The 27,071-nt window shown below is 43.7% G+C and overlaps 1 protein-coding gene across 3 annotated transcripts; it reads right to left on the bottom strand.

Annotated features, from left to right (window-relative positions):
* Nucleotides 1-506: 506 nt before the first annotated feature.
* On the bottom strand, nt 507-26,619 carry LOC147012775 (mitochondrial adenyl nucleotide antiporter SLC25A25-like). 3 transcript variants are annotated; one of them, XM_085853950.1, is made up of 10 exons: nt 26,288-26,619; nt 9,701-9,827; nt 9,217-9,304; nt 7,492-7,603; nt 7,218-7,376; nt 6,902-7,054; nt 5,916-6,023; nt 5,639-5,806; nt 5,321-5,471; nt 507-2,475 (listed from the first exon to the last, which is right to left on the bottom strand). In XM_085853950.1, the coding sequence occupies exons 1-10, from the start codon at nt 26,489-26,491 to the stop codon at nt 2,285-2,287; spliced, it is 1,461 nt and encodes a 486-aa protein (XP_085710076.1). In that variant the 5' UTR covers nt 26,492-26,619; the 3' UTR covers nt 507-2,284. The 3 variants fall into 3 exon arrangements, with proteins under 3 accessions (XP_085710076.1, XP_085710075.1, XP_085710077.1); XM_085853949.1 differs by lacking the exon at nt 26,288-26,619 and adding an exon at nt 12,349-12,592; XM_085853951.1 differs by lacking the exon at nt 26,288-26,619 and adding an exon at nt 10,277-10,970.
* Nucleotides 26,620-27,071: the final 452 nt, after the last annotated feature.

The following is a 27,071-nucleotide window of genomic DNA, read 5'->3' as shown; positions in this document are numbered from 1 at the left end:
TGGACCATATCTAACCCCCTCCCCCCCCCACCAAGTTTCGTCGAAATCCGTCGGAGTTTTTCCGTAATACTGTTCACAAACAAACAAACAAACAGAAAGGGGTGAAAACAGTAACCTCCGATCTTCGATGGCGGAGGTTAATTATCCACAATTCCCCAACCCCGGGAGCGAAATATGGTGTCATAAACCGCTTGCACAGGCTAAAATTGCAAGTACCATATAGTCTCCCCACCCTCACTAGGGGGAAAATGGGGGGGGTGATCGTGTTTCGTGTCCACCACCTGATCCTGGTTACTGCGAGCACTTTTGCAAAAAAATTGGAGGAGATTGGGCCAGCCGTTTGATTCTGTCATGGTCAGACGTATGCACATACATCCAGAAAATTGCCTTATTTTCATATGATTACCAAAATGAAGAAATTCTCAATAAACAGCCCGAGGAAAAAAAAAATTATTAAAAGAGTTTTAAAGTTGTTACTGCACAGCCAGCCATGAGGAGTGCAAAAATAGAAAATATACTTTTATTGAACTTGTGCTTCAGGAGCACAACATCAAGTTCACACCAATAAGACAATACTCAAAATAAAAGGGAAACCAGGAGAATCAGTGAATAGGTTCCTCCCTTGGTACAATCGAGTCACGTGGACATGACAACTGTACATCATAGTGGTATTTCCAAACAAAAATATTGCTCATTTTCTTCCAAAAAGTGCAAACGCGTATCCGTGGAGGAATTGCCAGCAGCACGTTTAAAATGTTCTCTGGACGGTTCCAATTTCTTTTTTTTAATAAATAAGAAGTCTGATCATAAAGCAAGTGAACGAACAGAAATCGATTCAAAAAACAAAAACTGAACACGACCACAAAAAAAAATCTGCCATGTAATAAATACAAGTATAATAAAAAATATATCAAGGCTACATTCTCTCCAGAAACGGACACACCTGTACTTGACTTAAGCTCACAGGAAACTTCACGCTCAGATGGGCTCAAAAGTAAGACACGTGACAAAAGTCAAAACCAAAACCGAGTTGACGTCATCTGCAAACGACAGTTCACGTCTTCACGTAACAAAACTATCATTGTGGTAGCTCAAACTGAAATAAATAACCGTTACAACATTTATGGAATGAATATTCACCTCTCAAATCAAAGAGGAAGAAAGACGGACAGACGTGGACCTTATTTCAGCAAATTTAAATAATACACCAGAAATGTCTGTTTCTCAAGAAAACAACTTAGCAGTTTATGTGATAGAGTTGCGTAAGGAAATCCAAACAGAGTGGGACTCAGCAATCTTGTTTGAAATAAAACACGCAGCGGAGCAGTTCTACCGACCCGATCCCACACCCACCCCCACCCCCCGCCCCCCCCGCTAACTTCATTATTTATTTAAACAGTACACCGAGTCCTGAGGCAGTGCTTCAAACAAGCTTTAAAGTATCTGTTCAAAGGTGGATTGTGTCTCAAGGCACTTGACTGATGAACTAATCAGAAAATACATGAAAAATTTGGGCCCTGCAGATAAATTGTGAAGACGATGACCTCAAAGCATGATCATTGTCCGACAAGATGGCATAGAGGTAGTGCACCTGCCTTTGAGCAGTCTCAACTGGGTTCTGTTCTGGAACCGAGTATTAACTGTCAAATCTGTGCTTCACAGACAGTGTGCTGCATCAAAAAGTGCACCGACAATCAGAAATCACATTAAGCTGGAGACCTGTCTGCTGTGGAGGGTCATGATCCCACAGTGTCTTAACACAAGTGGGAAAGTCATCGCCGACACCCTAAACAAATTTCAGATTCTTCCCCAATTATCTCCGCAAGGTCCAACAAACGAGTTCGAGCTCTGGCACCCGTCACAATGTGTGGCCCAATGGTTCATGGCCAGGAAAGGTAGCAACAAAAAAGGCATGGTCGTTTTTATCAATGCCAGCTTGTAAAAGGTCAAAAGGGTACTTAGGTTTGACCGACAGCCTTGTTTAAAAACATGACGGTCACTGACCAACTCGAACAGGAATTACCAGCTCAAAATATGGTCTCAGAATAAAGCTTTCCAGATCACATCACCAATGTGATGGATCAAAATGGAGCGGAAAACAAGTCATCTGAAAAAAAAAAAATACAATTTCCTTCAGAACCACCCTTTAAAAATACAACCGGTCAAACATAACATATTCAAACTAATTGTTTAGGTTGACAAGGCTAATCGGATTGATGATCCTCACATTCTTTGGGTGTCAAATAACCTCCAGATTTAGAACCTCCAAGCTGTGAAGACAAATTCAACGCGAATGAACGCCAAGGGCTTGCTTCAAGTGTTCGTAGACCACGTAGCTGATGCTTACAGCTGGAATGACCTTCATGTAATTTGGAGCCAGTCCACGGTACAAGCCGAGTGGCCCGTCCTGCCTCAGAATAGAACGCATAAGGGACATCATTGTGACAGATGTCTGGCTTGCAGTTGGAGTATTGGCTGCGGGAGGGAGAGAGAGATAGATAGAGAGATACACAGAGAGAACGATAAATTACCATTTTGTAAAATAAGCACAAACAAATTAATAAAAGTTAAATCAAAGAACATCGGAGGAGGCCCATCAAATGTGTGTAACGGTTGCCAACATATGCTGGTTTGTCTGTGCTCTAATCTTTTTAATCGTTTCAGTCTTACCCAACATTTTCTCCCCCCCCTCCCCATTAAGCTGTTGTAATCCATATCTCCTGCCCTTTGTCACTGAGCGGTGAAATGTTACACAATTGCTCGGTGACATCAATGGGAATGATGTTGAAACCATGCTTCCTGAATGAATCAGCATCTTAGCTTCAAACATAGAAATTAATTTCATTGATTTGTTCCACCTTTCGAATGCCCAGACTCGGTGGTGTAATCGGTTGGAGCGTCCGCTCCGACTGAGGTCGGCGGTTCGAACCCCAGCCGAGTCACTCCAGACTTTAAAAATAGGACCACGCACCCTGAAGTTCACCTAGATCAGTTGCAACAGTCACTCACACCCCCCTCACAGTCCCCCTTGGACCCTGATGGTTTTTAATGCCACAAACAAACTTTGGTACATTACAGGTTATGAAGATTGTGGTCAAGTTTCATCAAAATTGTGTGTGTCGTTTCAGAGAAGAAAGCAAATACCTATCTTGGAGGGAGTCAACCAAGCCCCCCCAATCGACCCTCTTATGAGCACAGATTTTGATGTGGTCAATAAACCTTCATTAGGCATCAGATATGAAGATTGTGGCCAAGTTTCATCAAAATCATGTCATTGGTTCAAGCGATAATAACTGAAGTGTTTACAGTCTCACTCACTCACACTGCTCGATCACATAAGCACACCGGACGAAAGTCAAGGTGAGCTACAAAGTAGTATGTGCCACTTCCTTGCCTGATGCTCAGCAATTAAAAAAGGAAAGGGTACGGACAAAAACATAAGCTGACAACCACTGCACAAGCCGAAAGGCCTCCTCCTGCATTGAAGTTCCTTATAAGGGAACTCACACTTATTTATTATGAGACTCCATAAACTTTTCACAATACCTTATTTTGTTTCACAAATTAACATTTCATAATGAATGCAAAAGCCTCAAGATAAAAAAAAAAACTGGAGAAGGAAATAAGCAAGAGGACAAAAATAAAAATAAAACCCAGTAGGACAATACAGAGAGGGGAAAACATATAAATAAAGACAAATGTACGTGTTCAAACGCACACGTGCACACACCAGATGGCATCCAGGAAACGAGAGTGTGTAATGGAAAGAATCGTTTCGCTTACAATAGACCTGGCTTGGGAAAGAGTCCCGAACATCAATATAATGAACTTTATTCTGCTGTTGAGAACTTCCCCTCGAACCACAAGGCTCCATGTAGTGCCTCGGGTGTAGGAAGGATGCAGGGCGACATTACGTAATGCACTTTGTGCTCCTGTGGGTTGGAGGTCGGTGGCAAGGCTTTCATCGCACGACCAGGAAGCTCGCATGGGTCTGGGGGTTTACAAAGGTGGCTCGAAACCCAAGAGCAGAACGTCGGCAGACGATGAAGCAATAAACAGAAGTTTTGAAAAAAGAAAAAAGAAAAATCCTTAAATGACGACAAAAATAGAAAATGCCACCATGCCATTGCAACCCAATCAAAAAAAAAAAAAAAAATTCTGCCATTTCTCGAGGACATATGTAGTTTAGCCCTTAACGTTAAACTACAAACTGCATTGTGGGTGGGGTAATCAATCATTTGAATGCATTATGTGAGGTACCATAAAATGCAAGACTTTTGATTACTTTTGTTCAATTATCATTGCTGGGCTCACAGGGTAGATCAGAGGTAGCAAACTTACTTTGAGGCTGTATCGCATGGGTTTCATTCCCTATCCAACCATTCTCTTGCATGCGGCTTCACGAATAACTCACCAATCCAGTTCTAGGTTTAAGAGCCAAAGAACTACGTCAGCTGCGGCTGCGTGGATTTCTCCCATGACCCTGTTAGATTCCCACAATTCACAGTGGTTAACTATGTGGTCCACAATTTGGTTAGGGACCCAGCAACTACATGCTGCGATGGATTTCCTCGATTTGTTTTCCCATTTATATAGGCGGTGAGACGTCCATGCATGGGATGTGCGAATCCAGTTTTAATGTCATCTACTATAAACTGCCATCCTGTTGCTTCACAGATAAGACATCAAAGTCAGCTCTCCCATCCACTAACATTTGCTTGTCAAGATTACCTTGCAAAAATTAAATAAATAAAAAGGCATGCCATTGTGCGTCAAGATAGGAATTTGTTCTGGGTGCCGGCATTAACTCGCCAACTCTTTGCAAAGGACACCGTGGGATCTTTAACGTCCACCAACTAATGCCGGTAGGCAAGATGCTCGGTCAACGTCCATCCAAGGAATGGCACCCATTGATGAATCACCTTGGCTGTGAAACACTGGGATGACAGTTTATAGCTAGGTCAGGAAAGGAACCCAGGCTAGGCAGCTTAAAAGCAAGTGTGCGTACCTCAAGGCCATACTGTCAGCCCTATGTCCATGCTATTTGGTTTTAACAAAACAATAAAAGCCAAACAGGAAACAGAAAAGTCAATATATAATATATATACCTATTTCTGAAATATAGTCCCTTCAAGACCTTGACAATTTAAACCAATTTGGGGTTTTTTTGGGCAGTAACAATGCACAATTGATTTACACGAGTAAACAAATGAAACAAAAGAGGTGTATATAGTTCCTGCTAAAACCAAATATACCACCACAATTTGCAAGCAACAGTTTAGAAATGAGTGTTCATGCATCCAGGATTCAAATCGAGTACCTGCTGCTTGCATCCGGGTCCGGATTAGAGCAAGTGGATAGCTCGCGAGCTGCCCACAAGTGCTGGACACTGTACCACAGGCCAGCAGAACAAGGACCCCAGGTGCTGCACCTTGCGTGGCATGCCTCTGCATCCACTTATTCTTCAGAGTCTAGAGAACATAAAAGGGGACGGTGAAAGTTCAGACATTTTATAGGTCAAAACTACGTTGCACAATCTGAATCTAACTGACTATCATACGCCAAATCTGAAGCCTGGTTACCATGTCAAACTGAACTTCACCCTCTCCGTTGCACCTGGCATGTATATTGCACTCACCTCATAAATAGCCAGGTCTATCCCCGCGTAAGGAATTATTCCCAGCATGTTCGGTATGTAGCCCTTATAAAAGGCCCGTAAACCCTCCAACCGCAGAAGGCGTTGAGCACAGTCCACTATGCTGGTGTATTCCCCAGTACTCGACAATGCAAGCCGAGTTTTCAACACCTGCAAAGCATACGAGGGACAAATGAATGGTGTTCTCGTACAAAAATAGCAGGGAGAGTAGAGATAGCAGGAAAGATTACAAACGTAATAGGTTATTCGTACAACATACCTCCATCGGGTAGATTATGGTCTGTGCAGTGACTCCTGCAAGCGAACCAGCAACCAAGCGCTCCTGCAGGCCAATGGTTTCCTGCTGGGAGCCAATCAGCTTCTTTATCTGCAAGCAGAAAATCGGAATGAACGGAGTATCGTTTAATCGCAGATGTTCAACAACAAAATAAATAAATAAAAAGGGAAGAAAGAATGGGATTTAAGTTTGTGTGCCAATATTTTTCTGCTGGAGATGACCATTTCTCATAGTTCTGATTATGACAGAAAAAAATTACCCCCCGTGTGGGGGTGACGGTCATCTCGACAATGTTTTTTACTATCATAATCAATGAACCGTTTCCAGATATCTCCTAAAATGACAGACTAGATAGGTTTTGAAAATGGCGACTTTCACAACCTTCGTGACCTTGACCCTGACCTCGAATCTGGGAAAAAAAACATGTCGTTGGGTATCACTCATCGACCTCTACCCACATACCAAATTTCATCAAGATCGGAAGTAAAAAGTTCTTTGTACCGGGAGGTGTTTTTGATATGACCATCTTCCAGGTTACGTGGCGGCCAAACGGGACGGAAATTCAAAAATCTGTCCGGTTAGATACAAGATAATATTTTTTACTATCATAATCAAGAAACAGTTGCCGAATATCTTGTAGAATGGCAGACTAGATATAATAGGTTTTGAAAATGGCGATTTTTATAACTTAGGTGACCTCGTGACCTTGACCCTGACCCTGACCTTGAACCCGGACAAAAGTTATACCGTTGTGCAACACTCATCGACCTCTACCCACATACTAAGTTTCATCAAGATCGGAAAGAAAAATTGTTGACGGACGTACATTTGGTCTGGCTTTATTAGGTCATCTCAGTGGAGATGACCTAAAAAGGAAGTTATGAACAGTTATTGTAATAAAACAAGAAACAGACGCGGTGATGGAGCCAGCTTTGCCGGGGGAACACGCACAACCAACCAATCCTCACCTGCTCATAGGCCATGAACTTGAGAGCAGACTCTGGTGCTATTTTCAGCACGTTGACAGCATTGCCACGCCACAAAGACCATACGCCACCCTCGCGCAGCATGTGGGCAAAGCCACTCACCAACCCAATGTTGTTGGTGCGTGACGCTTTCACCTGTCAGGAAACAAAGTAGCGAATCAGAGTTGACGAGATTACAGGCAACGTACGAGTGCTTCAACGACCCACGCCATTGCGCAGAACTGAGCGCAAAGCTCGTGTAGTCACGTGCGACAGGCACAACACCGGTGAAAGGTGATGAACGTTATGCATAGCTCACCTGCATGATGATCTTTAGGCGGTCCAGCGGTGCCGTGCATGTGCGCGACACAGCACCGGCACCGCCGCCTGCTACCAACTGCCTCCACCACACACCCATGAGGCGCTCTTGCTCAGTGAACTCATCAGGTACAACAAAGTCTTCACCGACGTCCAGCATCTGTACACAAGTGCAAAAATACAAAATTCGTAAACCAGGAAGTTTAATACCTGCACCTCTCATCCGACACAAGCTCAGCCCCCATCCCTGCCCATTCCCCCCTTGATCAGCATACCGTGGAGTGCTTCCAGTTGCCCACAATTTCTCTGATGCTGGAGGCTGGGTGCAAGAGGTGGTAATCTCGCCATTCTGGCCAACCTACAGTCATGCTCCCGCTTTGATCCATGCTGATAAAGGGAGGGCGGAAGAATGATTTTATAAAATAACTAAGCAACCATATGTGAACAAAACATGCATTTCATGAAGGAGCCGCATGGGGGGGGGGGGGAGATAATTTTTTTTTTTTTTACCCAGCAGCCAAAAGACATTACTATCCTCCATTTTAATGAACGTTTACAAGCCTCTTGTACAAAGCACAAAACAAACAAAAGCTGGAAGCCAAATTATTTCACATTAATTGGAACAGGTTGTCAAGGTGTCACACCATCTGCCTGGAATTACTTTGTGGCTGGAGGTGTTGAATGTTGCCAAAAAAAATTTCTTTCAATAAATGACGAGCTCTGAACCATTTGGGCATGAACTCCAACCAAATGCAATGGACCACAAATTGAGACCAAGTTGCCTTTCTGCAAACATCTTCAGCGCCGACTCAGCAAAATCCACAAATTGTGCAAAAAATAAAAATAAAAATAAAAATCAATCAAATTACAAACAACCAACGAAACAAACAAGATGTTAAAACAGCTCTCTCGACATTAATAATAATTTTCTAAAAAACACCTATCAGTGGATTACATTGGAATGCTAATGACTAACCAGTTAATCAAACATTTTACAAAGTGTCGACCGGTGCTTCCAAAACGGTTCCTGGGCAAAGGTTATGCTGGGTTGCCGAACAACTCAACTTGCCATTGACTTCTCGGCAGTCAGAGCAGGAATCCAATTTATTCAGTGTGCTGGTGATAACTAGTCACCTATTCATGAAAGACAGCGAGATCGAACAAACGGCAAGTGCTGGTAAATAGGTCCTCCTGCTCAACACCCTTCTTGTAGACGACAAGCATATGAAACACCAGGGTGATAGTTTATAGCTGAGCTGACATTCAAACCCAGGCCATACCTCAACGCTACCCTGCCAGCCCAATGTTAAGCCATCTTTCGACATACCACACACACTAAACCACTTTTGTCTCTCCATGTGCAAGTGGTGAAATGCCTTGTAAATGACGTCAGAGCATAATTGCAGAAAGAACAAAACAGTCTTCCAAAAGCAAAGTCAAAGGGATGGTTTGTCAGCAAGACACAAAAATATTTGCTTTCAGACAAGCACTCGGCACGGACAGTCACGGCAACCTCCAAAGAAGGCATTTGGATAAAGGTCTGGACCGGATCCGTAAATTGACAGCAAACAGCTGTCTTTACTTTGGATCTCCAGCGCCAGACATTTCTCAATGACATGGCAACCACTTTGCAAAGTTCTCACCTCGAGTTATGAAGGAATAACCTTAATGCAATGCACCCTTACGAGTATTTAAACGCACATAAAATTGGCTCTAATCATGTCATCAAATACAAATCAATCCACATGGCCTTCGATCGAGTAAACGGCTGCTCACAATTCACGTTATAATGGCTGTTCGACAATATTGCACTTACAATGGAAGACAAAGTTTAAGGGGGAAAAAAAAAAAAAAAAATCAATTTCATCCTGGGATGGGTAAAACTCGCATTCGAGGGCCATGCGATCCACCAAATTGAATCCCAGTGGTTGGTTGGCCATACACACGCGTGCCGTGCTTGGGGGTTTACATTCACTCGCTGTCAAGGTCAGCTCAATTACCTGCCAAGTATTTTTTCCGCCTGCTGCAATGTGATGTGGACCCCGAGGCTCGCCAGAGATTCTGCCAGTTCAGCGGCATCTATAAGTCCTGCCGAAATACACGCAGCACTTTATGTATAAAACCAATATGGATGCATCATGCTAAAGACATAAGGATGTTACAGCCATTCAGTTAAAGCCAGTTACAATAGAGAACAGGTATGGAAAAAAAAAAAAGGGGGAAAAAGCAACACAGTGGAGGGATAAAAGTACAGAAAAGAGAAGGTGTGCAGAGGGAAATATAAGAAGTTAAAAATAAATGACAAAAATATTTTTTAAAACAGGAATTAAAACTTTAAAAGGAGAACACAGTGCAGAGCATTACACAAGGGAGGGGAAGGATTTATAGACAGTCGTCAAACTGCCAAGAATTACTACGCAATGTCATCATGACATAGCAGGGAGGCTGCCGTCCTGACATGTTCGGAAGTCTCACGACACTCACCATCCTTCTTGCTATCGAGGCTCTTGAAAGCGAGCTTGAGGTTTTTCTCATGATCCTTGAGGTAGCTGACAAACTCTTCGAAGTCCAGAAGCCCATCTTTGTTCACGTCACCAGCTTTGAGGATTTGCTGCGAAGGTAAAAATAAATATGTACATAAACAAGTGGAAATATGCCAGGTTTGAGAACGAGCAAGGCAAACAAAAATAAATAAACGAGTGATCAAATAAAAAAGACGAAGAAGAAGAAACATTTCAACTTTAATGATCAAGAAATAAATAAATAAATAAATAAACTAAAAAAAAAATAATAATAATAATAAGAAGAAACCTTCACATTCCAGTGTAAAAGTGGCAAAAGCTAAGAAATACTTTGTACAAAAGTATGCTTTCGATACCAAACGGATAGGGGGAAGGGGAGGGGTGCAAACAAAATCATGTTTGATAAACAGGAAGAAATAAACCATATTATTTGTCAAAGCATGGTTTCCCAGAAATACAAAAAGAAAACTCAAATAATAACCAGAGAATTCCTTGCTCAAGGCTGCAATGAAACTCAGGATTTACAATTCTAATCTACCTGGGAACAGATGACGAGCTCTTTACGAAGTAACCGCCGTCAGCACATTCGATACCGGATCCAACCGGCATGCCGAGCTAACCAAATTCCGTTCCAGAGATGAAAGTGCAACAAGTTTGCGAAATCAGAGTTTAAGACGAGAAGATGGCGCTCTGCACTTTGTGACTCGAATGGTTGCAGGTGTGAGAGTCTACAACGCTGAATGCAGAACATTTTGTTCGAGCTTTATCAAACAATTTAGAACAAGGACCCTCAGTGTCATAAAGACTGGAACAACAGGGACGGGAAAACAAGATTGAAATCATTTTTAAACCATGACCTTCAAAAGAACACCTAAAATATCAACCCCATGATAGAAAAAACAGCAACTCAAGGTTAAGGATACCATCATGTTACCACCTCCCCCCACCCTCGAGATCAGATGGTCTTCAGGGTGTGAAGCCCATTTGGTTCTTCCAAGTCAGGCCTCCTGACGTTCCTGTCCTCCCAAACATTCAAGTCGACCCATATACACTCGACCACTCATCTACCCTCAATCTTTGCAATTTCTTTACCAAGATGGCAGCGTCGTATCCACAATGACCATTCAAAAGTGGAACATTAATCAAATTGTTACTTACGAGATCTAAAGATTTCGTAAGTATATTGATGACTTCCATCCTCTGTGTGTGTGTGCGTTTGTTTGTTTGTTTGTTTGTTTGTTTGGAGGCACGATAACTCGAGAACGGAAGAAGCTACCAATGTCAAATTACACCACGTGATTCAGGAGGGTGATGGCTAGTGCTGATTAGATTTTGGTCAAAATCGGTCAAAGGTCAAGGTCACAGTGAGGTCAAACATCCAAAACATTCGATTTTTGATGGTTTGGTACAGAATCATCGTATAAACTTCTGGTTTGCGTCGCGACCTTCTCAAGAGACAGCTTTTATTAGACAAGGTCAGAGGTCAAGTTGACAATTTCGTAAGTACCAGTCTATGACTGCTTGTTTGTTTTTTTTATCCCTCTCGAGTGCAGAGAGCCGCTCATGTACATACATTTATTTTAAAAAATATATATTTTAACATGTACATCAAGGATATTACAAAACAATGGACACATCAGAGTAAATACGTGATTTGAACCTGTGGTCGCAGCAGCATCAGGTGCGTTCGAGTTGGGAATACAGAAAGGTTGCCCTTATATGCATGCATACTTTACAGAGGGCCACCAAGTAGAAAGACCCAGACTCGAATCTCACGTTTGTGTTACTTCGCCCACAAGAAGTCCTTCCCCTTGGTGCAACATACAAAAACTGCTTTGCATGCATCATCACAACAAATTTCTTAAGATGACCTTTTTGCCCCTGCCATTGTTCTTTTATGCCACCTGTGCAAAATAATCATTTTCAACTGAGTGGCAATGTTGGTCAAAGCCATTTTACAATGGAATTATTAATAGCAATGCATTGCTTCGATGAAACTCCTTAAACGGCAAGGACCACAAATACAGCACACGAGTCCCTTAGTCAGTGAGTGACCCAGCATGTTCAGACTGTAGCAAATCAGACTTCTGAGATTAGCCAATCTTGGGTGCTAAATCAGTGGCATCAAACCACAGGCTTTTAAAGTGGGATGAAATGGACAAAATTCCACATGGATGGAACAGAAAATTACCAAATCTCCTGGAGGATGCTCCTCAACTACCAGATCCCCCACACACAATTTTTTTTTTTTTTTTTAATGATGGGCCGCTAAAATCAATGGCTGGGTTAAATAACAGGTTCATGGCAATTATCCTTCCTCAATCAAAAATAAAATAAATACACACAAGGGCCAGACATGGTCTCAGGCAGTGGCAACAAAGTGGGGAGGGTCGGAGGGTGGGGGCAGCAAAAAAAAAAAATTCTTAATAAAATAGTTTCTGTAATGTCATGAAATCAGCATTTAAACACTAATCAGCAGAGGTCAGAAAGCCAGTGGGTGAGAGGTTAGAGGGAACAATCATAAAAACCGCTCACAGATGGGCAGTCAACGAAGGAATCAAGGAAGAAACAATCAAGAGAAAAATTGAGAGGCAGTTCAACGAGACCTACTTGTCTCCACTGAATGAACTTTCTAAGTTCGTTGGAAGGAACAAGCAGGAAGAGCCTTAGGAGAGATTGAAGCCTTTTGTCCAAACCAAGAGCCTCAAAGTACTCAAAGTCCCTCATCACCGCGTCAGCGCTTATCGGCAGATAAAAGCAAAGGCAAAGCATGGCTGGGTCGTTGTCCGTCCGCGGAAGTCTTCCACATGCTCTGCCAGACATGCCATCTCCTATTTATATGAATTAAAGTGCGATTGCTTCACCCAAGCTGAACCCATTCCAATGAAGCCTCTCCCCTTACAGCTCACCCTGCTGGCACACCCACTCATCAGCCAATCGGGATAAAGCGAAGTGCAGAAACGAGATCAAACGTGAACGACAAGTTCACACAAATGGTTCTCAAAACCAAGAAAAAAAAATTAAAAAAAATTAAAAAAAAAAAAACCTGCACACAGCATGACAAGGAAGTCAGTAACTTTAGTGAAATCACAAGATCATCCACTTTCTCATGATGGCGGAATGGAGAATCCACAAAGGAGGAACCGGTTCCATCAATGTTGATATTGGGAAAGGGTGCAGTCTGGGTTAGTCCCAATCACATGATCCACAGCGATTGATCAATCAATAAAAAAAAAAAAACATATATATATATATATATATATATATATATATATATATATACACATATATATATATATATATATATATATACACATATATATATATATATATATATATACACATATATATATATATATATATATATATACATATATATATATATATATATATATATATATATATATATATATATATATATATATATATATATATATATATATATACACATACATAAACAGGATTCTACATACTGCAGGGTTACCTGCCCACTGTCAAACAATTATGGATGGAGGAGCCTTTCATTTATGCTCGGCTCATGCAAGAGAGACACAAGAGGGTGAGAGGCCAACACACCAGCAATAAAACAAAGACATACATAGACACTAAAACAAAGACATACATACTTGAATGCGGTTATATGTATTTCATCTTCTTAACATTTGACCACTGGTGCAGTTTTGCAGTGGAGTTTGGGTGGAATAAATGGTTTGTTGGATCACTGTCAGCAGCAGACATATCAAACTGCACAAAACTTTTTTTTTTTTTAAACAAAAAAAAAATACATCAAGTACTGCTTCCATTGAATAACTTTGAGAAGCTGCATCAAGAGAAGTGGAGGATTGTTCCATGGAATGCTACCAAAACTCGCAGAGTACCCATCATATGGGGGATCTTATTCCAAGCATAGAACACGTTGTTCTGACGCGTACCTTTATTTGAGCGGCACATAGGAAACTGATTGCTCTGTCTACACAAAATAAAATAACCCGGGTTGCATGCATGAAGCAAAACTACACCTCCTGCTTACAATTCAAAACACCTCACTGCAGTGGAAAACGTGGGGACAGAAATACAGGATTATAAATGGTGGAGACTTGTAATACCCTTCCCCACCTGTTAGGAGGCACGACACGATACACATTTATATCGAGAATTTGCATCGTCCCCCCCCCCCCCAAGACCACCAGCAAAGATAAAAACACCCCCATGCATTAATTGGGGTCATGCTGATCTTCTGAAGCAAGTCTGTATGTAAATCAACCCAGAACTGTAGGAGCACAACAAATACTGGGCCATCAATTACAGTAAGGATTCCACAGAATTACCAGATTATCTATCTATAATTCCAGCAATCTGTGTGTGCGTTTGTGTTTGTGTGTGTGTCTGTGTCTGTGACCACTATTTCTCGACAACCACTGGTCCGATCTAATTGAAACTTGCCAGCTATATTGCTGGGGACCTGTGGATGTGCCTTTTCAAGGTTTGATATTAATCGGACAAGTCCTTTCCAAGTTATGGCCATTTATTTACCGACCAATGACACGTTGCTGCGTAGGCGTGGCTGCGTAGGCCGGTGCGCGCCGGCCGACGATGACGTCACGGACCGTGCCGGTTCGATGGCAGCGAATGTCATGGCAAGCAAAGACAGGGAGGTAAACTTGATTTTAATAATTCCAGCAGTGTGTGTGTGTGTGTGTGTGTGTGTGTGTGTGTGTGTGTGTGTGTGTGTGTGTGTGTGTGTGTGTGTGTGTGTGTGTGTGTGTGTGTGTGTGTGTGTGTGTCCGCTGTTTCTCGACAACCACTGGTCCGATCTAATTGAAACTTGCCAGGTATATTGCTGGGGACCTGAGGATGTGCCTTTTCAAGGTTTGATATTAATCGGACAAGTGCTTCCCAAGTTATGGCCATTTATTTACCAATCAATGACAGTACACGTTGCTGCGGACATTTATTTACCAACCAATGACATGACACGTTGCTGCGTAGGCGTGGCTGCGTAGGCCGGTGCGAGGCCAGCCGACGATGACGTCACGGGCCGTGCTGGTTACATGGCAGCGAATGTCATGGCAAGCAAAGACAGGGAGGTAAACTTGATTTTAATTAAATCTGTGTGTGGAAGTGTGGTTGTCGCGAGAACGCGAGAGTGAAGGAGCGGCCTGTGTGGTTGTCGTTTCTGGCTCGCGGTTTGAAAGTTTTAATTTTTTTTTTTGCACGTACGGGCACGCACTAATAAATCTTAAAGCTTACACTGAAGCACAGTTGAAGTTTTGCTTGTGACACATTAGCAGTGAAGGAGAACCTCCCAACATGTTCATTTAAATAAATAAATAAAAAGGTGAAAACATCACCCTTACGAATCAAAGGCCTGGATACAATTCAACTTTTTGTTAAACAAATAGATACAAATGGTTTTTGGAAGATATGCAATTTTTTTTTTATCCGGACAGGTTGCGTAACAAATTAACACACTGGATGTTTTGGGAAGGAGGTGGGGGGCATTGATTATTATATATATATATATATATATATATATATATATATATATATATATATATATATATATATATATATATATATATATATGCGATACCAGTGCATATGCACGAGATCGCAGTACAACATTGCTGGTAGCAGACAACAGACCGTACACAGGGAATGACAAAATACGCATTGTGCAAAATGCAAGTGGTACTATGGAACGCCAAGACTTCCCAAACATTGTCGGCAAAGTGCCACAGCAATTTCATAGGGATCGTGTGACGGCGAGCCGAGTTTTTAGTGTGCAAGCTTGGTATTATAATAGAAATATATATCCACACATACACATTTCAGCCCAATTTTCTGCAGCCTTTCAAACCTTATTCAATACCAAGGCAAATAAATTATGCAACTGCAAAAAAGTTGCCTAAAAAAACCCCCGAGCCAGACTCGATGGCATTGTCGAGTTGGAGTAACTGCTCCGAGACTGGGAGGTGAGCGGTTCAAACCCAACCATGGGAACTTTGTTGTTTCAAGAGAATTCGAGTCATACAAAAGGATTATATAATGATGTGCCACTTCCTTGCTTAATGCTCAGCATTTTGAGGCTAGAACAGACAATTCCTGTGGATGAGCATCACAAATCTCATCCTGTAGTTAATTTGGGTTGTAGTTGCAGACATTTATTTTTCGAACAGAAAGCCCATATTGTGCCAAAACCTGTGTTGATGGCATTTAATTGCACGTCCAAACCAATTTGCATGAAGTACAAGAGTGATGGCAATGTTATACTGATTATTAACTCTGCCACCGAAGGTGAAGGAGGGTATGTTTTCACCCCTATCTGTCTGTGTGCAGGATATCTGAAAAAATTGGGGACGGATCCGGATGAAACTTGGACCGGTTGGGTGTATGACAAGGATGAACCGATTCGATTTTAGTGAAGATCCGAATTTGGAGACGAGAATTAGTTAACTTTTTAAGTGATTCTTCACCATTGAGAGAATGGGCCAAAAACGATATAGTATTGTATAGCATGATATTTCAAAAATGTATTGGGCACAATATGTTCTCGTGAATCAAGAATTACGTGGCGGAGGTATGCACTCTGCCGAGTGCCCTTCTAGTTGAACAATGGAAAGCATGTATACCAATTGGCAATCATTTCAGCCGACCAAAAGGAGTTACATACAGCCAAAGCACCATTGACAGGAATATGGAATGCATTTTTGAAAAACATCACAAGCCTGAACTCAAACACTGACGCAATACTAGGACCTACAATGGTATCCAGTCGAGACAAATAAAACCATTTGAAATGTTGGTAAAAGGCAACACAAACCTCCCCTGGGAAGATAATCTCAAGGAGGGGTATATTACTTCATACAACAAAGTTCCCATGACAACTGCAACAACGAAGTCCCTCGATAAAACTAGACAAAATTAAAACCCGATCAAGCATTCCCATCAGACCATAGCAATGCAATTTCATCCAATCAACTTTTTAAGTGGCCCCTTGTATTCCTACAACCAAAGGACAAGGATGGAGCCACAACAGTGCGGGCTCGAGCGTGGTAGAGACGCCTCGTCATCGGACAGGAAGAGCGATCGTTTCCGGAGAGTCCCGGCTCCAGATTCTCAACAATTGATGGGACGTTTTCAGAGCAGGTTGGCAGGAAGAATAAAAATAGCACAAAGTGTTGTGTACGAAAAATACATGCCACGACATTACTTCAACTAATAGCAAGAGCTCTGGGAGAGGGGAGGGGGGCAACAAGTTTCCTATTTATGGAAAAAAAAATAGTACAAAACAAACTCAATAAACAAACAATATACTTTTTTAAAAATTCAAATTCGGTACGAGACTTTTGAAATGATACATTTTACGCATGCCAGGACTCTCCAGAAACATGGACTCGGTTCTGCTCGTCGGGCACTTTTAACCTGCTGTCACTGGCAGGAAATCTAAAATTCAAATAGTCTTTTAAACATAATTTTCAGCATTTAGATGAAATATTGGCTATTTCAAGATGGTAAACGCAATTGTTGTGTTCCTGCATGAAAATCGGACTCACAAAAATATCGGGAAATATCCATGGAAGAGAGGAGTCGGGTTCACAACATTTCCTGTTAGTACAATTATCTAATGATGGCCGTGGTTTAAAAAAAAAACAAAAAAACAAACAACACACACGCATACACCTTTCGCCAAAAGATGCAAAAATAGAGCACAATTTATCTTGCGGTCCTGGAACAACAAACAACAACGGTGTGTTTGTAATGCTACTCACAGCCCATACAACTACCCCCCCTCTCCCCCCACATGACTAATAATAAATATCATTATAAAACTTCCTCTGTGCCAACAAGCCCCAGATATGACCTTCCCATCAGTGTTAAGTACAAAGGCTTAGTTAGAATGGAACACACCATCTTTGGCCTTTCATGGGCACACATCGCTGGGGAGTTTTTGCAACACGTAAGTGACACGGGTACGAGAGACTCTTTGGACGAGTTGAACAGGAAGTTCTCCAATACTTTGTGGTGCAGAGGCACACCCAATTCACAGGTACGTTTACAAGTACTCTCGGCTTCTTTAAAAGTCCCCCCCCCCACCTCCTGCCTCCCCTCCTCCCAGTTTCATTCTACAGTCCTTCTCTGGGGAAGCATGAAAGATGTCCAGGCCACCCCGTTTACTTTGTTACAAGGAGTTTCTGCACATGCGCACCAAGCACATTTAACTCTTCTTTTTTTTTTCTCCTTTAGAAGATTGAGGCTCAAAGAAGAGCAAGGTGGCAGAGGGTCAAAATAAAAAAGGAACCAACAGTGTGGGAAAGCAGAGCAACAGGTGGACAAAATAAACAAGGGAATGAACAAACAGGGGAAATAATAATAATAATATGGCAGTAAAGGCCCGGTCACACCTTGACGTTTTAGCCAGCGATGGCAACGTGTTAAAATGTATGTAAAACGCTGGCTTACGTTGAACTTTTGATGTTTTTTTTTAAAGATTCGGACGTATTCATAGCGACTTGGTCTTGTGTATAACGCATTGGTAACTACACAGAACGTTTCGTTGTGTTATAGATAACTTATACCAACGAATGCTGAACCTGTTGTCGGCCTACACAACCGATGCCCAACGATAGTCTAACTCAGGCATAGCGCGTTGCACGCATCGCCGACGATGTCGTGACGTAGCCTATTAAAAGGCTGACGCAAAACGATTCGAATCATAACTGCCGTAGAAATGGAAGGGTCAAAATCGCGGTCACACCTTGGCGATCTTGCCAGCGTATGCCGACGTAACAAAAAGTGTGTCTAAAACGTTGGGGCACGTCGAATACGGTATGAGTAAGTTTAGTATACGTGAGTAGAACGCTAAATACGCTATCATAAGTCGTAGTAAGTAGAGTACGTCAAGAAATTTTGAACATGTTCAAAATTTTACGACGTACTCGGCGTATGACACACGTTCGCATGCGATGGGGATAAGTTTTACACACGATATGTGGACGCTTACACACGTCCACAAAGGCTACTTATAAGCTACTCATAAGTCGAAACACGTCGCGGTAATGTCTTTTTTACACGAAACTTATTTCTAACTTATGTTTGACGTGCTTTGAACCAATTCTTTACATAGTCCCAACACACATCGACGTATGTAGACGTATTCCAATGACGTCTTCCGGTCGACAAAAAAAAATAAATGAACGTGTTTCTAGCTTACAACTGCCATATAAAGACGTGTTCCCAGCGGTTTTGGGAATTGGTATATAAAAATGGTGTTCATTAAAGGGGAACCCAACAGTGTTTTCGAGTCCTTTTTGAGTCGATGTCCATGTCAGCAGTAACAGTAACAGTATCAGTATTACTATTAGTAGTAGTTTGTTCATGTTGGCAGTAGTAGGTGAGTGTGAGGGGGAGGGTGTGGGTTATGATGGATCGTCCTTGCGTCCGCGTGTCCACGGGTAGGTTCATAGGCTGCCACTCAATGATTTAAATGGCTGCATCTCCACTATTGAAAGTAGACGCTTGCCTCAACAATTGGATTTTTTTTTTTTTGCACTCAACGACTTTTAAACGGTACCACTCAGCTAGTTTCATTGTTTACAATGAACGATTTAAATTGCTGTCACTCGCCTTTGTTTTTTTTTTGTTTTTTTGTTTTTTTTTGATGCTGGGGTTTGGAAATTTGAAACGTTTCTTCTGAACGTGTTAAAACGCTCAAACTCGACTATTTTAAATAGACGCTGCCGATGGACAATTCGAATCATAGCCAAGCTAGACATCGAAGTGTGAACATCCTCGTCATGCCGAATAAAAGTTTGAAGAATGCTGCAAATAAGTGTCCTGGCCGTGGCCGTGGACGCTGACGCAAGGACGATCCATTATACCGACGTCTTTCAGCCTATGAGTAACTTAAAAGTAACGTCTGTCGACGTGTGGCAACGATTGCGTAACGTGCCAACAACACGTTAATCATAGGTGGGAAATAAGTTTCGGGTACTCTAAACACTACCTCGGCGTGTCTCAACTTATGATTAACTTACAAGTAGCATGTGTTGACGTCTGTCAACGATCGCAGACCGTGCATACAACTTGTGGCCAGCGTAGCGGAACGTGTGAGTCATACGCCGGCATACGTCGTGAAATTTCAAGCATGAAAAAATTTGAGGACAACCGAAAAGTACAACGTTTAAAGCCAATGTACAACGACGTATGGCAACGTACTACGACGTATGCCAGCGTGCTCTCAATGTTATCAAAACTTACCCATAACGTATTCAACGTGTGCCAGCGTTTTAGAAAAAAAAAAATCAAAAATCGGCATACGTTGGCTAAAACGTCAAGGTGTGACCGGGCCTTTAGTAAGAAGGTCGAGATAGGTGGGGTTTAATGAAGATGAAAAAATAAATCAATAAATATGGATTTTTAAAGATAATTAAAAAATCATAATAATAAGTCTGAAGACAACAATGGTTCACGAGCGGTATTTGACGATGTAGATTGTTTCAGAAGTCAAGGATGAGACAATGTGATAATTTTTGACCAAGTTATAAAAATGATCAACATGATGTGGTACGAGTGACCGGTTATTAGCTGCAAAATGTCGAAAACCCGGTTTCAACAACTTTAAAAATTTGACCTTTCCATAACCTTTAAAGGTCACAAAACAATGTTGTGGACATCAAAATAAGGAAACTGGATACGTGCTATAGTTATTGGAGTTAGTTCGTCGAAGAAGGTCGAAAACCCGGTTCGATTCCCACAACTTTGAAAATTTGACCTTTGTGAACTTTAACGGTCAAAGATCAAGGATTATGACCTTTGGTGCAAAACTTCCTCTGGAACATTCCAGGAACAATACAACATCATACAGGCTATATGGCATTTCACACTCCTCGGATTATCCATACTTTGATGACATCAGCGTAAAAACAAACTTGAAGGGGGCGCCACGGGCAAGGTGTTCGGGATGGAGAAAAATGGTTTCAAGACTATAGGTGGGGAATGACCTCAAGATTACGCATAAAAAAATATTGTCATACTTGCTCTCAAAGTTTGGGCGGTCGTATGATTTTTATGTCAAAATTCGCAATTTTCGAAGTTTTTGACCTTGTGACGAAAATGAAAAATCGAACAACGACAAGATTTAGATAATTCATTTTGCTATTCAAATACCGAAGAACCCATTCCATTCAGTCAATTCCCGAGGAGAAGATGGATTTTTAATCCGACTACCCCCTAAAAATGGCTATTTTTTGGGTGTGGCTCTGCCCACAATGGGCGTAGCACGTCCTCATCCAGGACAACACAACCAGACATTGATATCGAACACATAACCAAGTTTCACCAAGATCGGATCAAAGTCCACGGAGTTGTGCTCTGGACAGACAGACACACAACGAGCAACCTGCGATGTGAGTAATGTGTCTTGTGCGTCAACCATATCGTAGATGCCAGTGATGTTGAGCATTTTAGATTCCACACAATGCAGGACAGATGCGACACTGGGGTCCCAGCACATATGAAAGAGCAGTACACCGTTGTGGTATGAACATAGGCCTTGTAGGTTGCTAGTAGTCCTGATCTTTCAAAGAAAGATGCAAAGTCTGTGGCTGGCTTCAGAGGCCGACTTTGCTGTGTGATCAGCTCAGTTCTGAACCGGCTCGGTAATTTGGACAAAAAAATTCCCTGGGTCCCGGAAAGGTTTGCATTGCATCAGGCATATGTAAAATTGATCGCATGGGGGATGTCTGGCCTCAATCTAAGTTACGTTTATAGGCACAGCTGACCACAGCACTGCAATGATGTCCTTCCTATGCAGGAAATGATGGCAATTAATTAATTGATAATGCAAGGTACATTTCCATTCCTTTCATCCCACAATCTAGAAGAGTCCTGTGCTTGGTTGTTCTAGTTTTTCGCAGAAACGCTCCGCTCATTGATCAAACATGGCTCCTAAGCACAAGACCAGTGCAGGAGATGTAGAAAGATGAGCCTGAGCAACAAAGTTGAGCTGCTGGACCAGCTGTCTAGAAGACAGTTTGTGGCCTCTGTGGGCAGACTGCATGGAATAAACAAATCCACCGTTCACTACATACGGATGAACGAGAAGGTGATCCGAGAAAGTGTTGTGGTGAGTGCTGTACCGAGCACCAAAGTGAGCACATATGTCCAGGATGTTCACATGGAAAGGATAGGGAAGATTCTGTGTATGGATGGAGGACAACACGCAGAAAACATGCCTTTAAGTGGGCCTCTCATTCACGTAAAGGCGATGCACATCCACACGCATCTGGCTGGCACTAGCATTAGTGATGCGGGTACGAGAGACCCGAGTGCACTCCAAGCGAGCAGGGGATGGTTTGACCACTTCAAGCGCTACATCTCTGCAATGTCAAACTATTGGGAGAGCGTGCCTCCGCGGACCACGAGGCGGCCGAAACGTTCATGAAACTCATCCAGGAGAAGGGGTACCTGCCAGAACAGGTGTTTAACGCTAACAAGACCGGCCTATTTTGGAAAAAGATGCCAACGCGAACTTTCATCTCAAAGCACGAGGGGACAGCATCGGGATTCAAGGCCACAAAGGGGTCGAGTATCTCTTCTCCTCTACACAAATGTAAAAGGGACTATACGACAAAGCCCATGATGCTGTACCGTTCCCTAAATCGGTGTGCTCTCAAGAGCAAGAACAAGCACACGCTGCCCGTGTTTTGGAGAGCCAACAGGAAGGCGTGGGTGACGGCAGCAATTTTCGTGGACCGGTTCCATAACCGTTTCGTCCCTCAGATGTGTTCGAAGCTGTTCACACAGGCAAAGCTCACCATTCACTTTTGAAATTATGGGAGAACAGGCACGGATAATGTCGATGACAAATTTGATTTTGGATATTCCACACTAAATTGTTCACAATTTTAAAAAGCTATTTTTCACCCCTCTTTGTGGACAAATACAATCTCTGCCACCCGACATTTCACCACCATTTTGAGGTGGGTGGTACAAGTAGCTCAAAGCTTTGGCACCAATTGTGGAACACAATTAACCTTTTTAAAGTCTGTGGAACAATTAGAATTAAAAGATCAAGTTAAACTTTTCCCGTCACTGCAGATGGGTACTTTTGCTAGTTAAACTAGAACGAGCAAAGATTGCATACCCTGGCCCAGACTTGCTGCATGCGAGTTTATTGTCGTTTACTGCTACCCAGTTTACTGCGGATATCATTTTAATGTATCCCGTCTCAGACATTGTCAGAGGAGCCGGGGGACAACAAATACACAGGTAGAAAGATAAACCTTAGTACAAACACAACAACCTTTCCCCAATCACAATCCTCTTATGGATGGGTTAAATTTGGGTTAAATCCCATGATGACGCCATCATGCCAGTCACCAAGCAAGCACGCACTTTCACTTCGACAGTGACTCAAAGTGGCAATTGCATTCATTTCCATGTAGCTACTGTGAGTGCTTTAAAGTTGGCAAGCATTCACTGGATATTTGAATAAATAAACACAAATAAATAAATACCACACATTGCCTTTCAAAAAAGAAGTACCCATCGCATGTGGGTACCCTGTCTAAACTTGAAATTCCAGTGCTGATTATAGAGGGGCACTGCATCAGATGTTCCTGGCAGATTGAATCCCAGTCAAATACACGAATTTGGAGATTTTTTTTTTATTTTTTGACTTGTACGGTAAAAGAGTTTGAAGTCACCTGTACGTACTCTCTTTCTTCCGTGGGTCAACACAAAGTCCAGTAGGTGATGCATTAAGATAGTGGCAGGCTTCAAATTAAACTGTTAATAATAATAATAATTGGTTCACCAGTCAGTAAGTGACCACTATATTCGTTATGGGTGTGTCTGTTGGGTAGTCAATCTTTCTACCCTTATTATGAGTATTTCCGTCGATATGTTCGTCTGTTTCTGTCTGTCTGTATGTATGTAAGACTGTTCGGTCCAGTGCCCCGTTAATACAATGGCGATTTCGATGAAACTTGGTTGGTAGGTTCATACCATGACCGAGTTGTGTGCAAATGAGAACCGTTGCTATGGACCATTCCGTTGCCTAGCAACGGGACTTTAAAATTTTCAAAAAAAATCTCAAAAATTTGTTTTTTCGAAAATCCAAAATCGGGCCACGAGCGACTGTGGGCAGTACATTCATCCATAGTCAAAAATTTCCAGCCGGATCCTATGAAAACTGTCGGAGAAGATAGACTTTGAATGAACCCTGGTCGAAAACAATAAAAAACGAAGTTTGTTATATCTCAGAGACTATGAGTCAGATATACATGAAACTGGTATGGTAGGTTCATGGTATGTCCTAGTTATGTGTGAGAAAGAACCGTTGGTATGGACGCTTTTGTTGGCTAGTAACGGCTGAAAAACGACTAAATTCGACTTGATCGACTACCCATGTCCGCCTACCGGCTTGTCTGTCTGTCTGTCTGTCTGTCTGTCTGTCTGTCTGTCTCGAGCATAGCTCCGTGGGTTTTGATCCGATCCTGATAAAATTTGGGTGCGAGGTTTGTATCATGATCTAGTTCTGTTTTCCTGAGAATGGGCGTGCTGCGCCCATTATGGATGGGTGGATGGATGGATGTGTGGATGGGTGGGTGGGTGTGTGGATGGATGTGTGGATGGGTGGGTAGATGGATGTGTCGGTGGGTGGGTGGATGGATGTGTGGGTGGGTGGGTGGATGTGTGGGTGGGTGGTGGATGTGTGGGTGGTGGATGTGTGGATGGATGGATGGGTGGGTGGATGTGTGGATGTGTGGATGTGTGGATGGGTGGGTGGGTGGGTGTGTGGATGAATGTGTGGATGGGTGGATGGATGTGTGGGCGGGTGGGTGGGTGTGTGGATGGATGTGTGGATGGGTGTGTGGATGGGTGGATGGATGTGTGGGCGGGTGGGTGGGTGTGTGGATGGGTGGATGGATGGATGTGTGGATGGGTGGGTGGATGTGTGGATGGGTGGGTGGATGTGGATATTTCTTGGAAGCACAGATCAACAACAGAATGACTTCTCACCTGGATTACTTCATTCAGTGACGTCACAAAGGGTGACCCAGATCTGGGGACGTGGATGGGTAGATGTGTGGATGGGTGGGTGGATGGATGTGTGGGCGGGTGGGTGGGTGTGTGGATGGGTGGATGGATGGATGTGTGGATGGGTGGTTGGATGTGTGGATGGGTGGGGGGATGTGGATATTTCTTGGAAGCACAGATCAACAACAGAATGACTTCTCACCTGGATTACTTCATTCAGTGACGTCACAAAGGGTGACCCAGATCTGGGGACGTGGATGGGTAGATGTGTGGATGGGTGGGTGGATGGATGTGTGGATGGATGGGTGGGTGGACGTGTGGATGGATGGATGGATGGGTAGATGGATGGATGGGTGGATGGGTGTGTGGGTGGGTGTGTGGATGGGTGGATGGATGTGTGGATGGGTGGATGGATGGATGGGTGGGTGGATGTGGATATTTCTTGGAAGCGCAGATCAACAACGGAATGACTTCACACCCGGATTACTTCATTCAGTGACGTCACAAAGGGTGACCCAGATCTGGGGACGTGGATGGGTGGATGTGTGGATGGGTGGGTGGATGGATGTGTGGGTGGATGGATGTGTGGGTGGATGGATGTGTGGGTGGATGGATGTGTGGGTGGATGGATGTGTGGATTTGTGGATGGGTGGGTGGATGGATGTGTGGATGGGTGTGTGGATGTGTGGGTGGACGGACGGACGGACGGGCGGACGGGTGGACCGACGGGCGGACGGGTGGACGGACGGACGGGCGGGTGGACGGACGGGCGGGTGGACGGACGGGCGGGTGGACGGACGGGCGGGTGGACGGACGGGCGGGGGGAGGGACGGGCGGGTGGACGGACGGGCGGGTGGACGGACGGGCGGGTGGACGGACGGGCGGGCGGGCGGGTGGGCGGACGGGCGTGTGGGCGGACGGGTGTGTGGGCGGACGGGTGTGTGGGTGGACGGGTGTGTGGGCGGACGGGTGTGTGGGCGGACGGGTGTGTGGGCGGACGGGTGTGTGGGTGGACGGGTGTGTGGGTGGACGGGTGTGTGGGTGGACGGGTGTGTGGGTGGACGGGTGTGTGGGTGTGTGGGTGTGTGGATGGACGGGTGTGTGGATGGACGGGTGTGTGGATGGACGGGTGTGTGGATGGACGGGTGTGTGGATGGACGGGTGTGTGGATGGACGGGTGTGTGGATGGACGGGTGTGTGGATGGACGGGTGTGTGGATGGACGGGTGTGTGGATGGACGGGTGTGTGGATGGACGGGTGTGTGGATGGACGGGTGTGTGGATGGACGGGTGTGTGGATGGACGGGTGTGTGGATGGACGGGTGGGTGGATGTGTGGATGGATGGATGTGTGGATGTGTGGATGTGTGGATGTGTGGATGTGTGGATGGGTCGATGGATGATTCCGTTCATGAACTATCTCGATAATTCCCACCCTCTGCTCCACGACCCATCGTCGTCCGTGTGCTTCACATCTTCAACGCGAGACGCGCCGTGTGCACTCACCATGAGCTCTCCATGAGTCCTGCTCACGCCCAACAGCGCTGCCCCAGCCGCGAGGTCTCCAGCGTCGATCCAGCCGTCCCTGTTCACGTCCAGGAGGAAGAACAGCCGAGCCAAACGTTGCCTGTCACCTCTCCCGGCCACAGAGCTGCTCACCAATTCCGAGATAAACGTCAGCAAGGCCTCCGCTGCTTTCTCAATAACCATATCTCGACTGTACCGCCGAATAATCAGTCGTTATATATTTTTAAACCCGAACAACAGATCTCCAGCGACACCACAACGACCCTTTGTGATCGTCCACGGAACAACCTTCGCCGGCGGAGTACACGTGCTAAAAATCCGCCGGTTGGTGGGCGCCAACCAATCACAGCCGGGAGGCGTTTCGCATCTTCCGGGCAAACCAATGAAATCAAACCGGTTTCACAACAACCAATCAGATCGTCGCACTGCAAAATACGTCATTGCCATTGCCTTATTTGGCCGAGTCAGTTGAGCGATTTCCTGCTTTGCGTTGGAATTTTACAGAAACGAAAAAGAAACACTCGCACACAAGCGTTTGCTTCCTTCATAAAAAAATTACTACAATTATAACTCACAAAACATTCGAACGTTACAGGTAATATTTCTTGGAAGCGCAGATCAACAATGGATTGACTTCACACCCGGATTACTTCATTCAGTGACGTCACAAAGGGTGACCCAGATCTCGGGACATTGGAAGGCTTTGTGAGGGGGGATTAGGGGAGGGGGACCCTGAAAGGCTTCAGGTGCACAGAAAGTGAAA

This window comes from Eptatretus burgeri, chromosome 14 (assembly GCF_056783735.1).
Source record: "Eptatretus burgeri isolate ZD-2024b chromosome 14, Ebu_testis_v1, whole genome shotgun sequence".
Taxonomy (NCBI): Eukaryota; Metazoa; Chordata; class Myxini; order Myxiniformes; family Myxinidae; genus Eptatretus; species Eptatretus burgeri.
Note: the sequence above shows the minus strand (reverse complement) of the source record. Positions and strands in the feature narration are given on the sequence as shown.

Bases quoted from the DNA above. Each gene is read 5' to 3' on its own strand.
- LOC147012775 (XM_085853949.1), bottom strand. From the start codon at position 12,561: ATGTCTGGCAGAGCATGTGGAAGACTTCCGCGGACGGACAACGACCCA. The intron at 9,828-12,348 runs GTAGGTCTCGTT...TTACCTTCGCAG, and splicing joins AGTTCATTCAGTGGAGACAA to CAAATCCTCAAAGCTGGTGA. The intron at 5,807-5,915 runs GTATGTTGTACG...TATGCTTTGCAG, and splicing joins CCATAATCTACCCGATGGAG to GTGTTGAAAACTCGGCTTGC.